Source organism: Cryptomeria japonica, chromosome 9 (assembly GCF_030272615.1).
Source record: "Cryptomeria japonica chromosome 9, Sugi_1.0, whole genome shotgun sequence".
Classification (NCBI taxonomy): domain Eukaryota; kingdom Viridiplantae; phylum Streptophyta; class Pinopsida; order Cupressales; family Cupressaceae; genus Cryptomeria; species Cryptomeria japonica.
In genome coordinates this window covers 652,278,581-652,297,169 of record NC_081413.1, presented here as the reverse complement: position 1 = coordinate 652,297,169, position 18,589 = coordinate 652,278,581, and the positions used below count along the sequence as shown (strand labels likewise).

Here is an 18,589-nt window from a genome sequence, read left to right as displayed (position 1 = left end):
CTTGGGCTTCTGGGATAGTTGCAGGTACCATACAGGATGATAGGTATATGGTGTTGGATGGGTTGATCAGATTTTAGGATAGGATTTATTTGATTCCTACATCACTGTTCAAGGGGGAAATTTTAAGGGCATTCCATGATGCGCCTACAGCTGGACATCCTGGGATCTTCAAAACTTATAGGCAGATCCGTGAAAGGTTTATTTGGAGGGGACTTAAGGATGATGTGCAGAGATATGTGAAGGAGTGTGCAGTATGTCAGTAGAATAAGGGAGAGCACACTTTCCCTGCAGGGTTGCTTTAGCCTTTGCCCATTCCAGATAGGAAGTGGGAAAGCATATCCATGGACTTCATCATCGGACTACCTAGAGTGCAAGGGCGAGATTGTATATATGTTGTGGTAGACCGCTTGACAAAGTTTGCCCATTTCTTTGCTATACCATCTACTTACACAGCAGCATAGGTGGTAGACCTCTTTTACAAGGAGATATTCAGATTGCATGGGTTGCCCAGGTTTATAGTGAGTGATCGGGATAGCAGATTTTTGAGTGCTTTTTGGCAGGAGCTCTTTCGGTTGTGTGGTACGGAGCTCACACCCAGCACTAGCTATCATCCACAGACGGATGGTCAGACAGAGATTGTGAATAAGTGGGTTGAGGGTTATCTGCGAAATTATGTGACTGCACAACAGAGGGCCTGGGTGAGATGGTTACACATGGGGGAATATTGTTACAACACGACATATCATATGTCTATTAGGATGACACCCTTCATGGCACTTTATGGCTACGAGGCACCGAGCTTTGTTGACATAGTCTTGGGGGATAGCAGAATACCCAAAGCCTGAGATTCATTGCAGGATAGTCAGGACATCCTGAGGGTGCTCAAGGAGAATATACAACAGGCACAGAATCAGCAAAAGTTGTATGCTGATCAACACAGGGTGGAGCGCAGTTTTGAGGTTGGTGACATGGTGTATTTAAGGTTACAGCCATATAGACAGTCATCGCTCAAGAAGAGCAGAGCAGAGAAGTTGAGACCCCAGTTTTATGGCCCCTATAGAGTCATTCGTAGGGTAGGTGAGATTGCCTATGAGATAGAGCTTCCAGAGGGTAGCCGATGAGATAGAGCTTCCAGAGGGTAGCCGTGTGCACAATCTGTTCCATGTGTCGAGGCTTAAGAAAGCCATTGGTCAGGGTGTGGTGCCTTCAGTAGATTTACCTCCGTTAGACGAGGAAGGGAGACTAGTGTTGATCCTTGCGGCTATTCTGGATGTCAGGGAAAGGACACTCAGGAACATAATCATTAAGGAATACTTGGTGAAATGGAGAGACCTGCCAGATGAGGATGCTACATGGGAGAATGAGCAGGTATTGCAACATTCAGGACCAAATTTGGTTGAGGACAAGCAATTTCAAGGGGGGCGGATTGTAATGTTCCCTTTTTAGCGCAACATGATATGGGGTGTCGTTAGCCTATTCTGACACGGTCCCAAAGGCTAACAAGGACATTGGTGGGATCCTGAGGTGTTTTGGCCTAGGTGTGTTCAGTTTCAGGCCAATCAGTGCTGCTCTGACAGGGTTTCTAGACACTTACTATTTATAGTAAGTTAGTCTCCAAGCAGTGACTTGAAATTTTTAGTGTTTCCCTGGTTGGCATAATTATCAGTAAAAAATATTTGAAGGCGACAATGATTTAAAGGGATTATCAACAATGTTTTAATATTTAACGATAAAGTGTAAAGTTAAATTAAATATTTAACTTTATCGTTATATTATAAGGTTGGGAATATAAAGTAATGTTTAAAATATTAAAAGTTACCTTTAATGTGTACATTGTGGGAAATAATATTTTATTCTAAAATGTATTATCCCACATTTAGGAAATGAAGTGTTTGCATCCAGGAAGAGGATATAAATTGAGGTTGCGGGTTTGGTGTATGCTTGGATGAGATTAATGTTATGCTGTTGGATTTCGTAGAGATCTGATTATTGGGCTTGGAGGACGGAATCCCTCTTTGCTAGCATTCTCTTCGCTGTTGAAAGACACAGTCAGGAGAATTAATGGTGTTTTCATTCAGGAAACACATTGGGCGTCATCTGGTGCTCTCGCATGAAGTTTTTACAGGGTTTTGAAAGTGCAGATTTGAAGATAGTGATTTTGCTACAGTACCACATGAATAGTATTTTTGCTACAGTACCACGTGAATAGTGTTTTGCTACAGTACCGCATGAATAGTGTTTTTGCTACAGTACCGCGTGAATAGTGTTTTTGCTATAGTGCTGCGTGAATAGTAAAAATGCTACAGTGCCATGAATAGTGCTGCTATAGTGCATGAACAATGTTGGTATGAAGTTTACTTGTTTTTCTTGTTGATTAGAAGTTTGGAAGGCTACCATTACATCAGCAGACCACTACAACATTCAATTCCAGGTTTTTTCTATCATATTTTCATAACTAAGCATTGTAATTGTTGAATACAAACCTGAATAATTGTCGCAGCCCATAAGGCAGTTGAATGTGCACATTTATATTGCAAATCAGTATTTAACAACAAATTAGAAGTTTCGGGTTTTGCATATATTGTTGTATGTTTGTCAAGTGTTTGATAAAATGCCATGTTGATTGTTAAGCAATTTAATTGATATCACATAGTAGTTTGCAAGTCTCTTTCATTGGAAAAATAGGGGTGGTCTTTACAAATGACGACCCCCTAGTTGCCTTACAATTTTGCAACTCTAAAATAATGAGGTCTCTCATTGCAGTTGTAGGTGTCATCCTCTCAGTACATGTGGATAAGCTCTCCATAACGTCCCCCAATTAGAATCCATCAAGCTATTAGAGAAGTATAACTTGGGGTTGAGATAATAATCGTTGCATGAATGGGTTGGTGGAGTTGATTGTTCCGCCTGTGATCAATGATCTCCCAAATAGGGGCAAATCTATTTGCATCTCCAATGTAATAGTGCTGGATGGCATCTTTGGCCCTATCCATTGCCTCATAAATATATCCCATTGCATTTTTCTTACCATCCACCAAGCACAAGACCCTCACCAACGACTCAATTACCTACAAAGTACAAAGTAGAACCAATTTTAAATTCTAACTTATGGTGAAACACAATACTTTTTGAAGTTTAAACTTTAAAATAAAGGATTCAGTTTGAAAATTAAACAAGTTGAAGTTACCTTGACAAACTCTAATGCTCTAGTTGCAAATTCACCATCAAAAATTATTTTTACAATCCTTTCTCCATTAGTCTTCTTTGAGTAAGTTGAGTCTACCCATGGTTGACTCACAAACATCTGGTTCAAGGGAGTTATTAAACTAGTAATACTTTGCAACATTAGGAAATTAGTTGCAAACCGTGTAAAACCTGATCACACAAGCTCTTTCTTCTTGGTGTGCTTTCTCATCAATTGAAGAACCCATTGGTGATGATATATATATTTTGTTATATCTCTTGCTTCTTCTTCGATTAGTTTCATCCAATCAATTTTGCCTATTTCCTCCAAAATTAGGTCAAGACATTGAGCTGCACAAGGAGTCCAAAAAAGTGTTGGATGCCTCTCTCGAAGCAATCTTCTAGCTGCCACATATGCTACAACATTGTTAGTAACAACATGGACAACATTTTCTATGCCCACCTCTTAAACAACCTCCTTGTAATATCCCTTTCCTATGTGACAGGTAGTTGAGCAAGGATTGGCCTATCATCAGGTTCTTGTAGGTTAGCGGAGTGGAGAGGGGACCCATACTAGGGCTTGTGGAGTTGCGCAAGGACTTTTATAAGCCATTTTGGATGTTAAGAGGTAGTTCCTATTTTTTAGGAGGGATCCCTATTTTTTAGGGAATGATTGAGTGTTGGTCCTGGGGTGTCTATGGACCATCCTGGATGATCTGAGACCATCTCCTATTTTTTAGAAAGGGCTCTTATTTTCTATGGAGAACTTGACCACCTGAAGGATTGGGGAGTGGGGCATGAGCCCTTATGTGTATTTTTCAGTTTATTGGAGACAATCTCTTAACTTTTAGGAGAATACTTATTTTCTAGGAGGACATTCCCAGTTCACCTGTTATTTTTAGATATCACTAGTATGGTGTGGGCATCAATAGTTTTTAGTTTGGAGTCCATTTGATAGATTTATGAATCAATCTGGATTAAATAACTTATTGTTTTAGGGTTGATTTAAATAAAAATTAAAGTGATTTAATTAAATCACTTTATCTTATAATAAATTATAATAAAGCCCCCCCCCCACTTATGCCATGATGCCTAGGAGACATGAGTTAATTTGTTTTTAGAAACAACTTAATTTTATTAATTAAGGGAGCCTAAGGGGATCATACATCTTGAGGGAGACATAAGGGAATGTAATAAAGTTAATAAAAGGATGAAATAATGTTTTATAAACTTTATTAAATAAAGTTTTGCAACCCTAAAATCAAATTAGGGTTTTGAGAGAATAAAGTAACATGTTGGGCATTCTTTTGGATTCATTCTTTCATTTTTATATCTACTATTTTGGAATTGAGCTCTGCAAATGGATTTTATTAGTAGACAAGCTGCCATGGAACGAAAACTCTTTAGGGATGAATGAATTGGACGTCAACCCAGTTGATAATTGTGGGGATTTCATATAGGATTCCTGTTTATGTTTCTGTTGAAATTTATATCAGCAAATTCAGAATTTTATCAGCAGATTCAGACTTTGTATTGCAGAGTCAAGAGGGTTTGGAGACCCCCAAAGGCATCCGTACCATTTCTTGAGCCAGTCGTACCTCCTTGCTGGCTATACCACTTGGAACCCTTTGGCTTCATCATTTGGGCCATACAATTCAGTAGAAGGCTGGAAATTGTTGTAATCTTCATTGTTATCACTTCCCTATAGGGGTTTGATGCATTCTATAGGCTACAGATGTCAATTGGGGTCTAGATCAATGATTCTTTGAGGAAAACTTAGGAAATTCAATAATCTTGCCTGGAGGCCAAGCACATTTCTTAGCAATTTCAGTATATTTGTTTTCAGTAATTATTGTTGATGCAAATAAACTCCATTGGAGTCATTGGACATCTTTGGGCGCTCATCCATTGTTGCTTATTCAAGATTATTCAATAAATCCCCTCTTTTGGCTAGTCGTGGGACTCCTGGTATGTTTATTATGCTTTGATAGAATAGAATTCTTGATTTTGGAAGTCTAATTGTTGTCATAAAAATCAGAAATCTGAAGATTAAAATCAGTCAAATATATTCTTGTATTGTGCTTTACATATATTGGTTTATTGGCAATTGGTCATGAATACACATTATGCAAACTACTGAAATCAAACCCAAGCAAAAACCTTCAGCAAAACAGTCCCAAAACCATAGTTACAAGACTCGCACTTGGCCCGGACTTGGCGCCCAGACTCGGCAAAAACTCAGCCAAGACTCGGCAAATTGAAAAACCCAAGAAATTTAAAGATTTTTTGGAATTTATAACCTGTTTCATGCATCCTTTAATAAATAAACCTTAAAGACACAATAATATCCTCAAATAGAAGCTATTTTGAACACATACACAAGTTTACATTTATCACATAAGTATAAATGCAAATTTTAGGCTTGAGCTGAAGGAAATAAGTTAAACTGAATAACACATTAGAAATATAAATAGTGTCAAATGTCTACAAAATTCATGGAATATGAAATCCATGGCATCAAAAGTTCAAAACATGTTGAAAATTCCAAATTGGCCTCACACTTGGTCCCACCAAATAACAGAAATGGGCAAGATGAAACTTAAGAAACTCATTTAGTGGAAGCACATATGGCTAGCTTCAGGAAGTGGGGAAAACATTGGGGTAACCTTCAATGCAAAAAATTAACAAATGGGGTGTTGGGAAAGATATGTATCAGAAGGGTTAGAAATAGCATTGGGAACCTAGAATTGGCATTGGAAATTGCTTCAGAATCCTCCCATTCTCCAGAATTAGATTTTAAAAAACGTAACTTTTATGCTGAAAATGGTCAAAAACTCATCTAGGCAAATCTAAAAACACTCAAGTAAGTGACGAGTGACAGAAAGCACTTATCTTTTTCTATAACATTTATAGCTGGCCCATTTTGACAAATGTATTTTTCAGGGGTTGTAAATAGTTTCTGCCATTCTTGTATTCACATGCTTCACATCATAGATTATTAAATACTATTTTTCCCCAAATAATATCCTCCAGCAAGAGAAAGAAACTCTTGTTATGTTTTTAATTCTTGTATGAAGTCTTGGAATCTAACCACAATATATTAATTGCATTTTTGTGTAATAAAGTATTCTTATCTACTTTTTTAAATTTTTTTGCTTTATGAGTCTTGCTGGGTGCAGCGGAGTCTTATGCTTGGGACTCGGCGAGTCTACCGAGTTTGACAGACTCACAAAGTCTGAACAGACCCGACCAGTCTTGGTCGAGTCCGAGTCTAGGGTCGTCTGGACTCTGCAAAGTCGACCTGCCTCTGGACTAACAGAGTTCGGGCCAGACTCGCAAAGTCCTGTAACTCTGCTCAAAACATCATTACAACAGTATAGTTTCAAGAAAATTTCAGTTCGGATTGGTTGGGGATCTTTCACTCCTCCAACATCAAGCTCAAATTTTCTGCATTCTTTATTATGTTGGAGGCATCAATTGACTTTTAGACAAACCATCACACCATTTGAAACCACTATAAAATTGATAAGAGTGCAGTTCCTTCCATATTTGTATAGCCATCCAAAAGAATTGAGCATCCATTCTTTTCAACTTTGACAATTTTTTTTGCATCTACAATAGCATCTTTGATTAGATTGGGGGCCTTTAACTCTTTCTCGGATATTGTCAATGCTGTCACCAAACTCTCATATATGGACTCCTTGCCATGTTGAATGAAATGTTGTTATAATACCAAACGTTTGTATAAGCCTTCTTTGCTGCCATGTGCATCTCCCTATTCTACCCAGTAGCTTCCAATCAAGGAACAAAATATTGGACTTTGCTTGAAGTGGATGAGGAAGATGGGACACGTACACGTGGATTGCGACTAGAGACCACAATGTTTTGCACACTCTCCTCAGATGCTGTTGATAGATGAGGAGTAATGGTTTCTTGTATGGTTGCTTTTGTCTTTGCCCTCTCCAATTTCTTTTCATCTAGTGTTGCAACAAGGGCTATCATCTTTTGTTTGACCGCTTTAGGGGCTAATTTACATGGGTTGGCAAGGCAATTGATGCCTCCACTATGCTTATTCTGGCACTAGGAATAAATAACACTCCCTTGTACTAGTCCCATTATGCCATATTTCCAAGTGGGGTCACAACTATGAGGAGGTTTCCTTTTCGATGGGTTGACTTGCATTTGTCGAGATCAAAGGAGATGGAGAGCTGGATGTCATTGTGATTATAAATTAATCTACAACATCGATAGCAACGGAAAAATACCATAAGCATAAGCATTGAGCTAAAGTATACATAATCATAAATTTGCATAAACTATAGTGGCAATAGTGTTTTTTTCCATCTTGCATAGTGCATCTCTTTATTTGTGTGTGTAGGGCGTGTTTTTGGGGGTTTTGTTGGCTTTTTTCCGGCATGGGTGAGTTTTTGTGAATTGGCAAGTCACAAGTGAGTTTCTTGTGAGTCATGGCGAGCATTTGACTGCCCTAAAACCCATGATTATACCAACGAGTTGCTCACGTAGGTAAAAATATTGTGAGTACTCACTAAGTTGGCAAGTACTCGCTGAGTATGTAAGCTATGGTTTTATCCATTCAATTTGTGTGCCGATCTTTTGGAATATTAGATTGAGTGGACTGCTCATGGTTTCCAAAAAATGTGACTATATGTAGCCTCCACTATAGATCTAATTGCCCTATGATTTCTAGAGTTGTCTGTTATGACTTGGACAATATTTTCAGGCCCCACCATGTCAATGGATTCTTTTAGGATATTGGCAATGAAAGTTGCATCTTTTGCTTGCGCCTCACAATCCACTGCCTTCAAAAACATCGCTCCTTTAGGGGACACTGCTATAACATAGATTAATGGTCTATTTTTGCAATCTTTTCGTCCATCAAAAATGGACGACACTCCTGTTTTGGGCCATGTATTCTTGATCACTCTCAATGATGTCTCTTTTGAAGCTTTCTCCTTCGCCAATAAGGTGGTTCACACCTTTCCATACCCAAGACAAACATAATCAGAAGGTTTACTGCAAAGGGGAATAACCATCTCCCACCAATAACTTGATCTAACAATGTTGAAAGGAAGCCCATTGCCATGGGTTTACTGCAAAGGGATTACATTTTTGTAGGCCTTGTCCGATGGGCCTCGTTTTTGTAACCCTAAAACATTCTTTGGTTTAGAAGATGGTGGCATTGGCATGAAGGAAGTGGGCTAGTTGGTTGTGTCAATCCACTAGGAGGTCTCTTCGAGCTTTTCTTGGCAAGAGGATGTGCATTACTCTTTGATTGTTCCTTCTCATGTTCGCATCCTCTTATTCTCTAATATAAGACATTCTTAGATCATGTGGTAGTCCTTTCTTATTTGGCACTCAACGAGCTTTTATTCCCTTTGAAGAGATGGCGCATAAGGGAGCTTTCACTAAAAAATAGGAGCTCGCATACTCTATGTTGCGATGGTTACACCACCAAATAAAATTCTCACCACAAGACATTTGTTTAATCATTGTTGTATATCTCCAAAGAGGCAACCTTTGATGGCTAAATCTTCCTTTTCCAACTATTCCTAAGCTTTTGGTGTGAATTTTACTCCACTGTAGCCTTCATCTTCGAAAAAAAATGAAGCAACTTTCAAAAGTCAACAATGCGGATTGGAGAAAAAAATGGTGTTCTTGCATTTTGTGTTTATAAAATGAGTTGCAATGACCAAATAGGAGAAAGTTAGGGCGAAGTAATGCATTGGAGCGAGTTTTAAAATGTTTAATGTTTTTTTTGTTGAAAATTTGAGTTTTTGGGTGCTTGTACTGGTGGGTATACCCAGGTATGTCCCAGGTTTGCTTAGGGTACCACCCGGGCGCCCGAGCTGTACCCTAGATGAACTTGGGGCTGCACTGGGATCGGACCCGTATTCGTCTCAAACCCAGATGGGCCAGATCTGCACCCATTCTCCCAGAGCTGTACTCTGTAACTTAGTAAAAGTAATGCCAAAGCAAATGGAGGCAACATTTATAGGAAGCCACTGAAGTCTAGTGTCTACTTGGGTTATACTTTATTTTATAGTCAAGTTTCTTATAAGATTAAGTAGCTACAAAAGATGTGAAAATGTACAAGAAGATTTTTTAGTAATACTTAGTAGTATAGCAAATGGAGGCCATGTCCCCCATTTATAGCAGAAATAATTAATATAAATTTTGCCATATAATATGTTAAATCATGTTAAAATTATATTATACTATATTACATTGATATAAAAAAAGATATAATATTATCAATTTACATTGAATGATGTTATTATGTTAATAATGTACATTAATTTACATTTATATATTGAATAATGTTATTATATTAATAATATAAATTGTATTAAAATGGTGTAACAATATATATATTAATAATATACATTATATACATTAACAATATGGAATGATGCCATTTTATTAAAATATATATTATATTTGTTGACTGATCCCCGATAGCCATTCCTCTAAAACGATGGCTTGATTAAATGGAGGATCCCGTCAGGTGTGAGGGTAGCGACCCTTCAAAAGGGGGTGCTACCAAATAGGAAGCATCGTGGCTTTCCACCACGATGGGGGTTTAGGATATATACCTTTCCCCCGTGCCAATTTGGAGGGATATGCAAGCAAGGAATGGTAAAGTCTGCCAACAGGGATAAAGACGGGTAAGTAAGTTCAGTGTCAGGTACGTATAAGCATGAATTTCCTGAGTTAGCATTAGAGTATATATCAGCCAGTATGATATACATATTTAAATTCAGATTTGTGCATCATTGAATATAAATTAAGATGTTCTTAATCAAGTTAATGACAGTTAATATCATATTAAGTTAAGAAGGTAAATTTTATCTATTTATTCAAACAACATTAAAATAACATAACAGTACTGCCAGACATAACATATAAATATATATATCTGCACATAATCTCAGGAATACATAATACAATCAGATTCAGGTTATGCAAATTATGGTAATACTGCAAATTCTTATAAGGAATAACAAACTGATTATAATGAAATGACAATAAGTGGTTAATGCTTATACAAAGTAACACTAACAGGAAACTTTGATGACAATCCAATACACAGCACTGTTGAAATGTAATATAAAAGGATAATTATGTCAGATGTAATTGATTATCATAATGTGATGGATTGAATAAATATAATAAATGGTTCATTGTAAAGAGGGACTCTCTTTTAAGTAGGCCACTCCATAGTGGATGCCTAACACCTGCCACTTGGAGCCAAGAGGGATGAAGCATCTGCTTTTGGGCTTAAGAGAGAAGGTGGTTGTGATGAGGGGAAACGGCGATAGAACACCTCGCTGGGTGTGCCACTCCATGATGGATGCCTAACACCTGCCATATGGAGCCAAGGGGGATATGATATCTGCCCTTGGGCCTAGGAGGATTGGTTTCTTGGATACCCTATCCAACTAGCCTACCCTAATGGGCTAAAGAAATTGACTGGTAACTGACTTTCAATCTGACTTTATATAATAAACTGATTATACTCAACAAATTGTAATTCTAAACAGTAACTAATATAGCAGAATTGATATCATTAATATAATTTCATTGGTATATGTTTCAGTTTTACAAGTATTATTTAATGTGTTCTCTAATCTTTGTTGCAGGAAACCAGTATACAAAGTTATGCCCATAAAATTTAATTACCTATCTTTTAGATTTGGGCAAATTTAGGTTAATCTAAAGTATAACTAATTAGGGGACATTACAGTTTGCTTAGGGAACCACCCGGGTGCCCGAGCTGTACCCTAGATGAACTTGGGGCCGCACTGGGATTGGACCCGTATTCGTCTCAAACCCAGATCTGTGCCCGTTCTCCCAGAGCTGTACTCTGTAACTTAGTAAAAATAATACCAAAGCAAATGGAGGCAACATTTATAGGAAGCCACTGAAGTCTAGTGTCTACTTGGGTTATACTTTATTTTATAGTCAAGTTTCTTATAAGATTAAGTAGCTACACAAGATGTGAAAATGTACAAGAAGATTTTTTAGTAATACTTAGTAGTATAGCAAATGGAGGCCATAGCTCTTAGGAAGTAAATGAACTCCACTCCTGCTTGTGCCAATGCTGCTAGTCAATAACTTCTAAAGTATTTCAAGTAAAAGTTTGGTATGCTTATTTGGCGGGCAGCCTTGGAGCAAACCTTTTATATTTGGAATAATGGAAATTGACATTGAATTTTGCCAATGGAAGAAAAAATAATGTGTAGCTTAAGGTTTTCTTCTATGATTGCTCCTCAACGTGTTTTATTTACTTAAGTTATTTTTTCTTAGCAGAAAGTTGAAAGTTCTGCTAGTTTTCTGTGTTTAATATACTACTTATGCAAACACCATGCGTTGCCTATTTTGGAGTTCCTTCTGAATTCTCATCAAGTTCCGCATTAAACAGAAAATTCAAAATACAGCTATGGCATGTATTAAGTACTGTGTGCAAGACTTTAGAAAAGGGAAGCTGGTGTGTTACTAGTTTACTTGCCACCTACAACAATGCATAATCAACAAATTGTGATTTAGCTCAACCGCTCACACTTCGGGAATATAGTACAACATGGATCACTATGCTAGTCACTGAATCAATTGTCAAATGTTGATATTCAAGTAAGAAAGTGGCCTGGTCATAATGATCTGAAATCTAATTACAAAAATGGTCAGCAATAAAATTGATCATGCATTAATAAATAAAGTAGGGACTATTGACTCAGTTACTGCATCAATCACTTCCTTGCAGCTGACAGGAATGAAGGTCAATGAATTTACAGAGTTGGACGTGGCCCTAGTATATTGTTGGTCAAGGATAAAGATGGGTACATCTATGGAGGCTTTGCTTCTCAGCCATGGGAAAGACATAGTGACTTCTATGGTGACATGAAATCCTTTCTCTTCACTCTTTCTCCACGTGCAGCGATATATCGACCTACAGGAGCAAACAGCAACATGCAGTGGGTAAGGTTTCTATGTTTTGAGTGGCACTTCTTTCAATGCAAATATATTATCCAGCACATTTATCTAAGAATGTATTTTTTATTTTAAATTATTGATTTAAAGAATATGAGAAACAGTGTGATATCTTTTGGAAAGTTTTTTCATTATTGTTTTTTTCTGCATTTTATTTGTTCTACCTTATGTATGTTTCTGAAAATATTTTTGTAACTGTTCCATGCGTAATATGGTAACTGTTCACAGGCCCATGACTTAAGCTGAGACTTGAGTTGAAAATGGTAAATTCATAGTTCTTTCAAGCTACCAGCTCTGCTCACGGCTTCTCACTTTTCAAGCTTTCCAAGCAAAAGAAAAAATAAAGTTTGTACTTCCAAAAATAAATGTACCAGCTCATATATGGCTGGACTTCAAAGAGTTTTCCATTACTTTTTAAGAAGAAACTATTATCAGTTACAAGAGATAATGATGCGCTTGGCATCACGTTTCAAACTTTCATACAATAGCATTTAAATAAAATACTTTTCACCGTGACATAATAAACTTAATCAAGCTCTTTGCCGTGGAAAGAATTGATTATTGATAATGTATGATTTCATTCGAATGACTCAGCCGAACTTAAGTCGGCTTATTCTTAATAAAAAGCATGAGGGTTATGAGATATTATGACCCATATGGTATGGGTTAAAACATAATACCATGGTTGCCGATTACTTGATTTCCATAAGTTGAATTCTTATCATATTTAAATTTAAATTATTACTTTCCTCACATTATCGATATTAATATGCTTATATGAGGAAATATGTATATTTTCATCTATATTCCATATATATGTGAGTATATTCATCTGCGTATTACATAGCTCTTCATACTCATATCAGTATCAATGATCTGAGGTAAGAAACAATAACATGTCAAGTTAAATAAAATATTAATAGCTGAGCATATCAAGGTGGTGGCGATCCTAAACAAGTCAATCCAGACAACACAAGGTCCTGACAGTAGGAAATGCAAAATACCGACGTTACGCACTACGACATCAGGTTAACATCAGTGAACCCTAACAAGAACGGCTTATCTTAGAGTGGATATGAGGTCGGCTCTAATGGTAACTCGACCTTTTATCTCATCTGCAACCCTCTCCCCAGTCATAGTCTCCCTCTTCTCCTGGAGGGTAGTGAAGTCTCCTGCATCCATTTGGATTCACAAATGTAGTTCGATTAATATTATACCATTCAGTCATAATATATATCAAAACATTAGTTACAGTTGATTATGTGAGTCATATATTCATTCAGTGCAATGCAAACTCAATTAAACATTAACTGATATATCGACACACAGTCATTCATCTCATTATTATTGTGCAAGAAAGGAAATAGTTATTGCATCATGAGGGGGGTGTAACATTATTGACCACTCACTGATCAATATTTTTAATTGGTCGGCAACCTGACAGTTTTTATAAATTATGACAGATAAAAACTCCAACTGGCCAGTATAAGTGAATTTTAATTTCCAATTATCATACTTCTGACATGGTCAGGGGATGGAAATCTTCATTGGCTGACAGACAGATTATGATCAACTCATGAGAAAACTATATGCCATTTGAATTCAATGGAGAAAAGGAGTAAAATAGGATATATTGAAAAGATTGGTTCTACTTCTCGCAGGCATAGATGGGTCAATCCTACATGCAGACAATTACTTTTTATCTTTTTTTAAGACCAGCCTCCAGTTTGTAAATTATGGTAATAACAGTTTGAATATCAGCATGACACAATGTGGTATTCCTTGGATAAAAAGGATCCGACTGGTTATTCAGTTACTGATAAGCACATTAATAATTATTCCCGTCAGGCCATAGGAGATGTTATTGATTTATGGATGATGCATGCCATTATGGATCTGGAAAATCTCTCACCAAACAGAATAGAACTAATGTTAAGTGGGATGACATGGTAACGGCCATCAAATTATTAGAATATACCTTTTTGATGCAGAAATTATCACCAGTAGGCTGATAGGAGCAAGGTTTGCTCCTTTTCGTAGCAAGAAAGAAGCGAAATAAAACAAGTGCCAAGGGGATACAAAGGCAGAAATCCTTAAGTAGATATTAAAAAGTTGTGCCAAGGAGAACAAAAGGTAATTACTTCATTAGGAACATGGGAAGAGAATCAGAGACTCCATATCTTGGCAGAAGCTTATAACATTAAAGGTAAATCTGTTAATAAAAAGATTTAAGTTAATGCTTTAGTATATTCTAGAATGTTTTCAAATGTTAGGATGCATGGTGCAGCAGGAGAAAAGCTGCACAAAATCTCTGAGGAATGGATTGTTGAACTATTAGAATCAGTAACACATCTATTATCTAACCATGTTGGATCATTGGGTATGCTCATCTCCTCTCAAAGTAAAATGGCATTCAAATTTGAAGACATATGCTAATATTATATTTTAAATACATACATGTATGTAATAATAGTAAAAAGGAGAAAAATTTAAAAGTTTATCAGAAGCACTTACTTTGGACATTGGAATTCATAGGATCTTTTGAAGCTAAAGAAGTGTCTTGAGAAATGTTTTCAGCTTGAAAAAATTGCTGAAAATGAGCAGCTGGCATGTGCTTTATGTGAATTCCTCTCTCCACATAAACAACCACAATGTGCCGGCTGTTTAAGCTGTACAAAGGAAACTAGCTCCAAATTAGGAGCAATCATTTCAATCAGCATCTGCAGGAACAAGTTTTACATTGACACATTGCTAATACATCTGTGGAAAAAGGAATAACCTTATAGAGGGAGAAATTCATCACAAGGAGGATAAAAGAGGGAGCCAACAATAAACAGTTCATAAAAATGATCTAAAATGGAGAGATATTTCTATCAGTAACATGAACTACTTATAGACCTTACAAATTGAGATAATAGATAATTTGGATGATCTTGGAGTCTGATAAAATCCAGTGGATATTGAACACTGTTAATTGGTCTGCCTCAACAAAGGATGTGGTGCATCAACCAATTTTGTTTTCATGTCATTTTTTCCAAGATGCTCAATGCTGGATATGAAATGGATCATGCAAATTAAATGTGTCATTTTCAAGAAGTTTAGCAATCAGAAATCAGTGAAAATCTTGGCAGATTGAGATCACTGGATATACATGGTGATTTTGAAATCACCATGATGTTTTTAGAATCACCCCAGCAGTCTCATAACTGTTGGTATGCTGAAAATAGTGGTTCTGCCCAATGTTATTTTGTAAGAATTTTAAAACAAAAAGATATCTTTGTCTCTTCAGCTTCTTGACTTAGCGATCTTTCAGTGCATGTGAAGGTTCTCTAGCATCTATATATACATTAAAGAAGCCAATTGAGGATATGGGGGGAGGAATTGAGTGTACTAACCCTTGACAGTAGGATTCCAAATATAATAGGAAGCTATAGCTTGACATATGTATTAGTGGAAGCTAGGGGTAGATTGATTCCATGTTCTCTTCCCAGTCATAATGCTGGCCTAACTATTAATAAGTGTTGTTAGAAGTGCATTTGCCACTACCACAAGCTGGTTTTCTCTCCACATTGGAGGTTTCCTGGATAAAAACCATGTGCCTGCTTTGTTTTCCATGGTATTGCTTCATTTTCCTGCTGGTTCTTAATTTCTACAAGCTTAAAATTTTTTGAGTAACATATCAATTTTGGTCTTAGAGGAGATTACAAATACTTGGGATTTGTGGAGCATTGCAACCATTTGGCAAGGAGTTGTCATTCTCAACCCGTGCATTGCTTGATTTGCATAAGAAAAGAAGGGAGAGTTGCTGTCACTTGTATGCATATTTCACTCGCACAAGTAGTGATTAAATGAGTATATTAATGTTAAAGAGGCTGACCTGCTTCAAGTAAAAAGGCAATTTGTTTTAGAAGCATGACAATATTTTCATTGTCATGTTTTGTACTAAGTCTTTTATAAAGCAATCAGGGAGAAACCATCATAGCATTGTTTTGGTATGGTTTTTAACCCATGGCAGCCATTGTAGCATGTCTTGAGCATCACAAGGTGTTGTAGCGTGGAGAGTTTCATCTAACAATAGAAGTTGTAAAAGCAATTGACCATTGAGAATTTGAGAGATCATGGCAAGGACATCAAGGAAACTTTAATCCTTATTGCAATGTGATAAGTGACAAAGTGCCACTACTTTCTATATGGAACATTAACTTGATGTGAGGGAGTTTTGTTCTAGTCAAAAAGACACAGCAGTTTGGAGATGAATGAATTCTTCTATATTTTTAGTTTAATCTTTTGTGAGACCAAAAACCTCCTCTAAGAAGGGAGGTGTGATCCAAAATGGATCATGCAAATAGGAGGAATCATTTTTAGTAAGTTTTGACAATCAGAAATTCATAAACCTTGACAATTCTAAATTGCCAGTTCTACATCTGCAGTGATTTCAAAACGGCCCTTCTTGTCTCATAATTGCTCGACTGTTGAAAGCAGTAGCTCCACTGAACATTGTTTTGCAAGAATTTCAAAATGAAAAGACACCTTTGCCTCTTCAATTTCTTGATTTGGCAACCTTTCATTGCACAGGAAGGATTCTTCAGTATCTCTGTATACAATAAAGAAGGCAATTAACGGTAGTAGAGGTACAATTGAATAATGTAAGCATTGAAAGTAGGATTTCAATTGTAACAGGAATGGCTTGACAGTGAGTACACATTAGTGGAAGCAAGGGGCAGATTGCTTTCTACTCTCTTGCAATTCACTGAACTTCCTAACTAAGAGTTGGTAGAAGTGCAGTTGCCACTACCACCAGCTGATGCTTCCTCTACATTGGGGGTTTCCATGATAAAAGTCCACATTTCTGTTTTCTTTCCCGTGACATTATTTCCTCGTTTACTGTCATTTCATAGATAAGTAACACAATCCAATTCTCGTTGGTTCTCGATTTCAACAAGCTTTAAATTGATGAGATTATAGATCAATACTCAACGCCCATAAATCTTTCCCCACATTGTTTTCTATAGAGTGCTGTAGAGTTGTGTATAATTAAGAATTTATTAGTGCCATTAAGCATAAACAGCATATGGTGGATAAACATTTCCTTGTTATTAGGCATGCTGTATTGCTTGTTCTGTTGACTTTTTAGGTCTTCTGGTAATGTGCATTTGAGACTCCCTGTACTCCCTATGGTCTTGCTGTGGTTATAAAGATTTTGACGAACCATTTTGCATATATGATTTATTCATTATGCCTTGGAATGACATCTTTATCATTAGTACTAGACTGGTGTATGCTTTTGCTAATTCTATTCCCTTGTGTAGATTTACGTGTTTCTTTAAAAGGAAGTAGGAAACAAGAATGGATGTAAAATGTTATATTTTGAGTGCCTGCTTTGGTTATTTTAATTTTTCCTTTAGTGTAGGGTTATATTCTCCAAGCATTCTCTTTACTAATATTGGAAGTGTCCCTTCTGTACATGCTGCAAGGATGAAGCTATTAATTTCTGGCTAACATGTACATTGACTTTTTCAGTGTGCTACAAGTTTCACGTCAACAAATATTCCAAATGGTCTTGGCTTTGGAGGGCAAGTGAATCATTTTGGACTTTTTTTATCCGGAGCCTTTGATCAAGGCCAATCATTCAAGTGTGTCACATATGACAGTCCATGCTTGTCAAAAAATGCAAATTTCTACCCAGAAACCATAGAATGTTGGGGAGTAGTTGTTGAAGGAAATGAACAGGAAACAGCAAGTGTAATGAAAGGAACAGTGCTTAATCGATTCAAAGAGGATCACAATATGTTGAAAATGATGGGGATGGCGAATGCAAGTGAGTAAATTGGGTCTATAGTATCTTCAGAAATACAATGTTTGTACCATGTATCACGGCTACAGTACGTTACATGTTTTGCTGTTACCCTTTTGATTATATATTTATGAGTTCTGTGTCTTTTCTAAAATCTTAAGCAGAACCAATCATTCTAACCACACGAGCAATCTTAAACCCTTTAAACTATTTTATTTAAATGTATTTTTGTTTTCCATTGAAAGTCATACGTCATCAACTCATGATATCAGTTTCAAGCTTTTGATGAATACAATGATAATCTAATACAACATTGCAAGCGTAAACAGCAAGAGTGACTCGAAATGGAGTAGAGTTTTCATTTGTGTTTATGAAAGGACTGCTCAATTAAATTAACTTTAAGAACTAGTTGGTACTTGTGCGAGTATCATTGCGCCATTGTATCTAGAAATTTTTGGGAATAAGAGCTTGTGTTACAGCTCAGCAATTTCTGTACATTTGTATGCTCATGGCATTCCTTGACATATTTTAACATATGCTTGTATGAAACTAACTAATTTTAATTGCCATTTTAATGTTAGATTACCAAAGAATCTATATATT

The 18,589-nt window shown here is 36.6% G+C and overlaps 1 protein-coding gene across 1 annotated transcript in view; it reads left to right on the top strand.

Annotated features, from left to right (window-relative positions):
- The window catches only part of LOC131045736 (uncharacterized), a 113,174-nt gene extending 94,812 nt beyond the window's left edge, over window positions 1–18,362 (top strand). Inside the window, exons 7-8 of the mRNA XM_057979327.2 lie at window positions 11,997–12,180; window positions 17,713–18,362. Of these exons, the coding sequence (XP_057835310.1) occupies window positions 11,997–12,180; window positions 17,713–18,018 (490 nt within the window). The 3' untranslated portion in view covers window positions 18,019–18,362. The remainder of the gene's footprint in view (window positions 1–11,996; window positions 12,181–17,712) is intronic.
- Window positions 18,363–18,589: the final 227 nt, after the last annotated feature.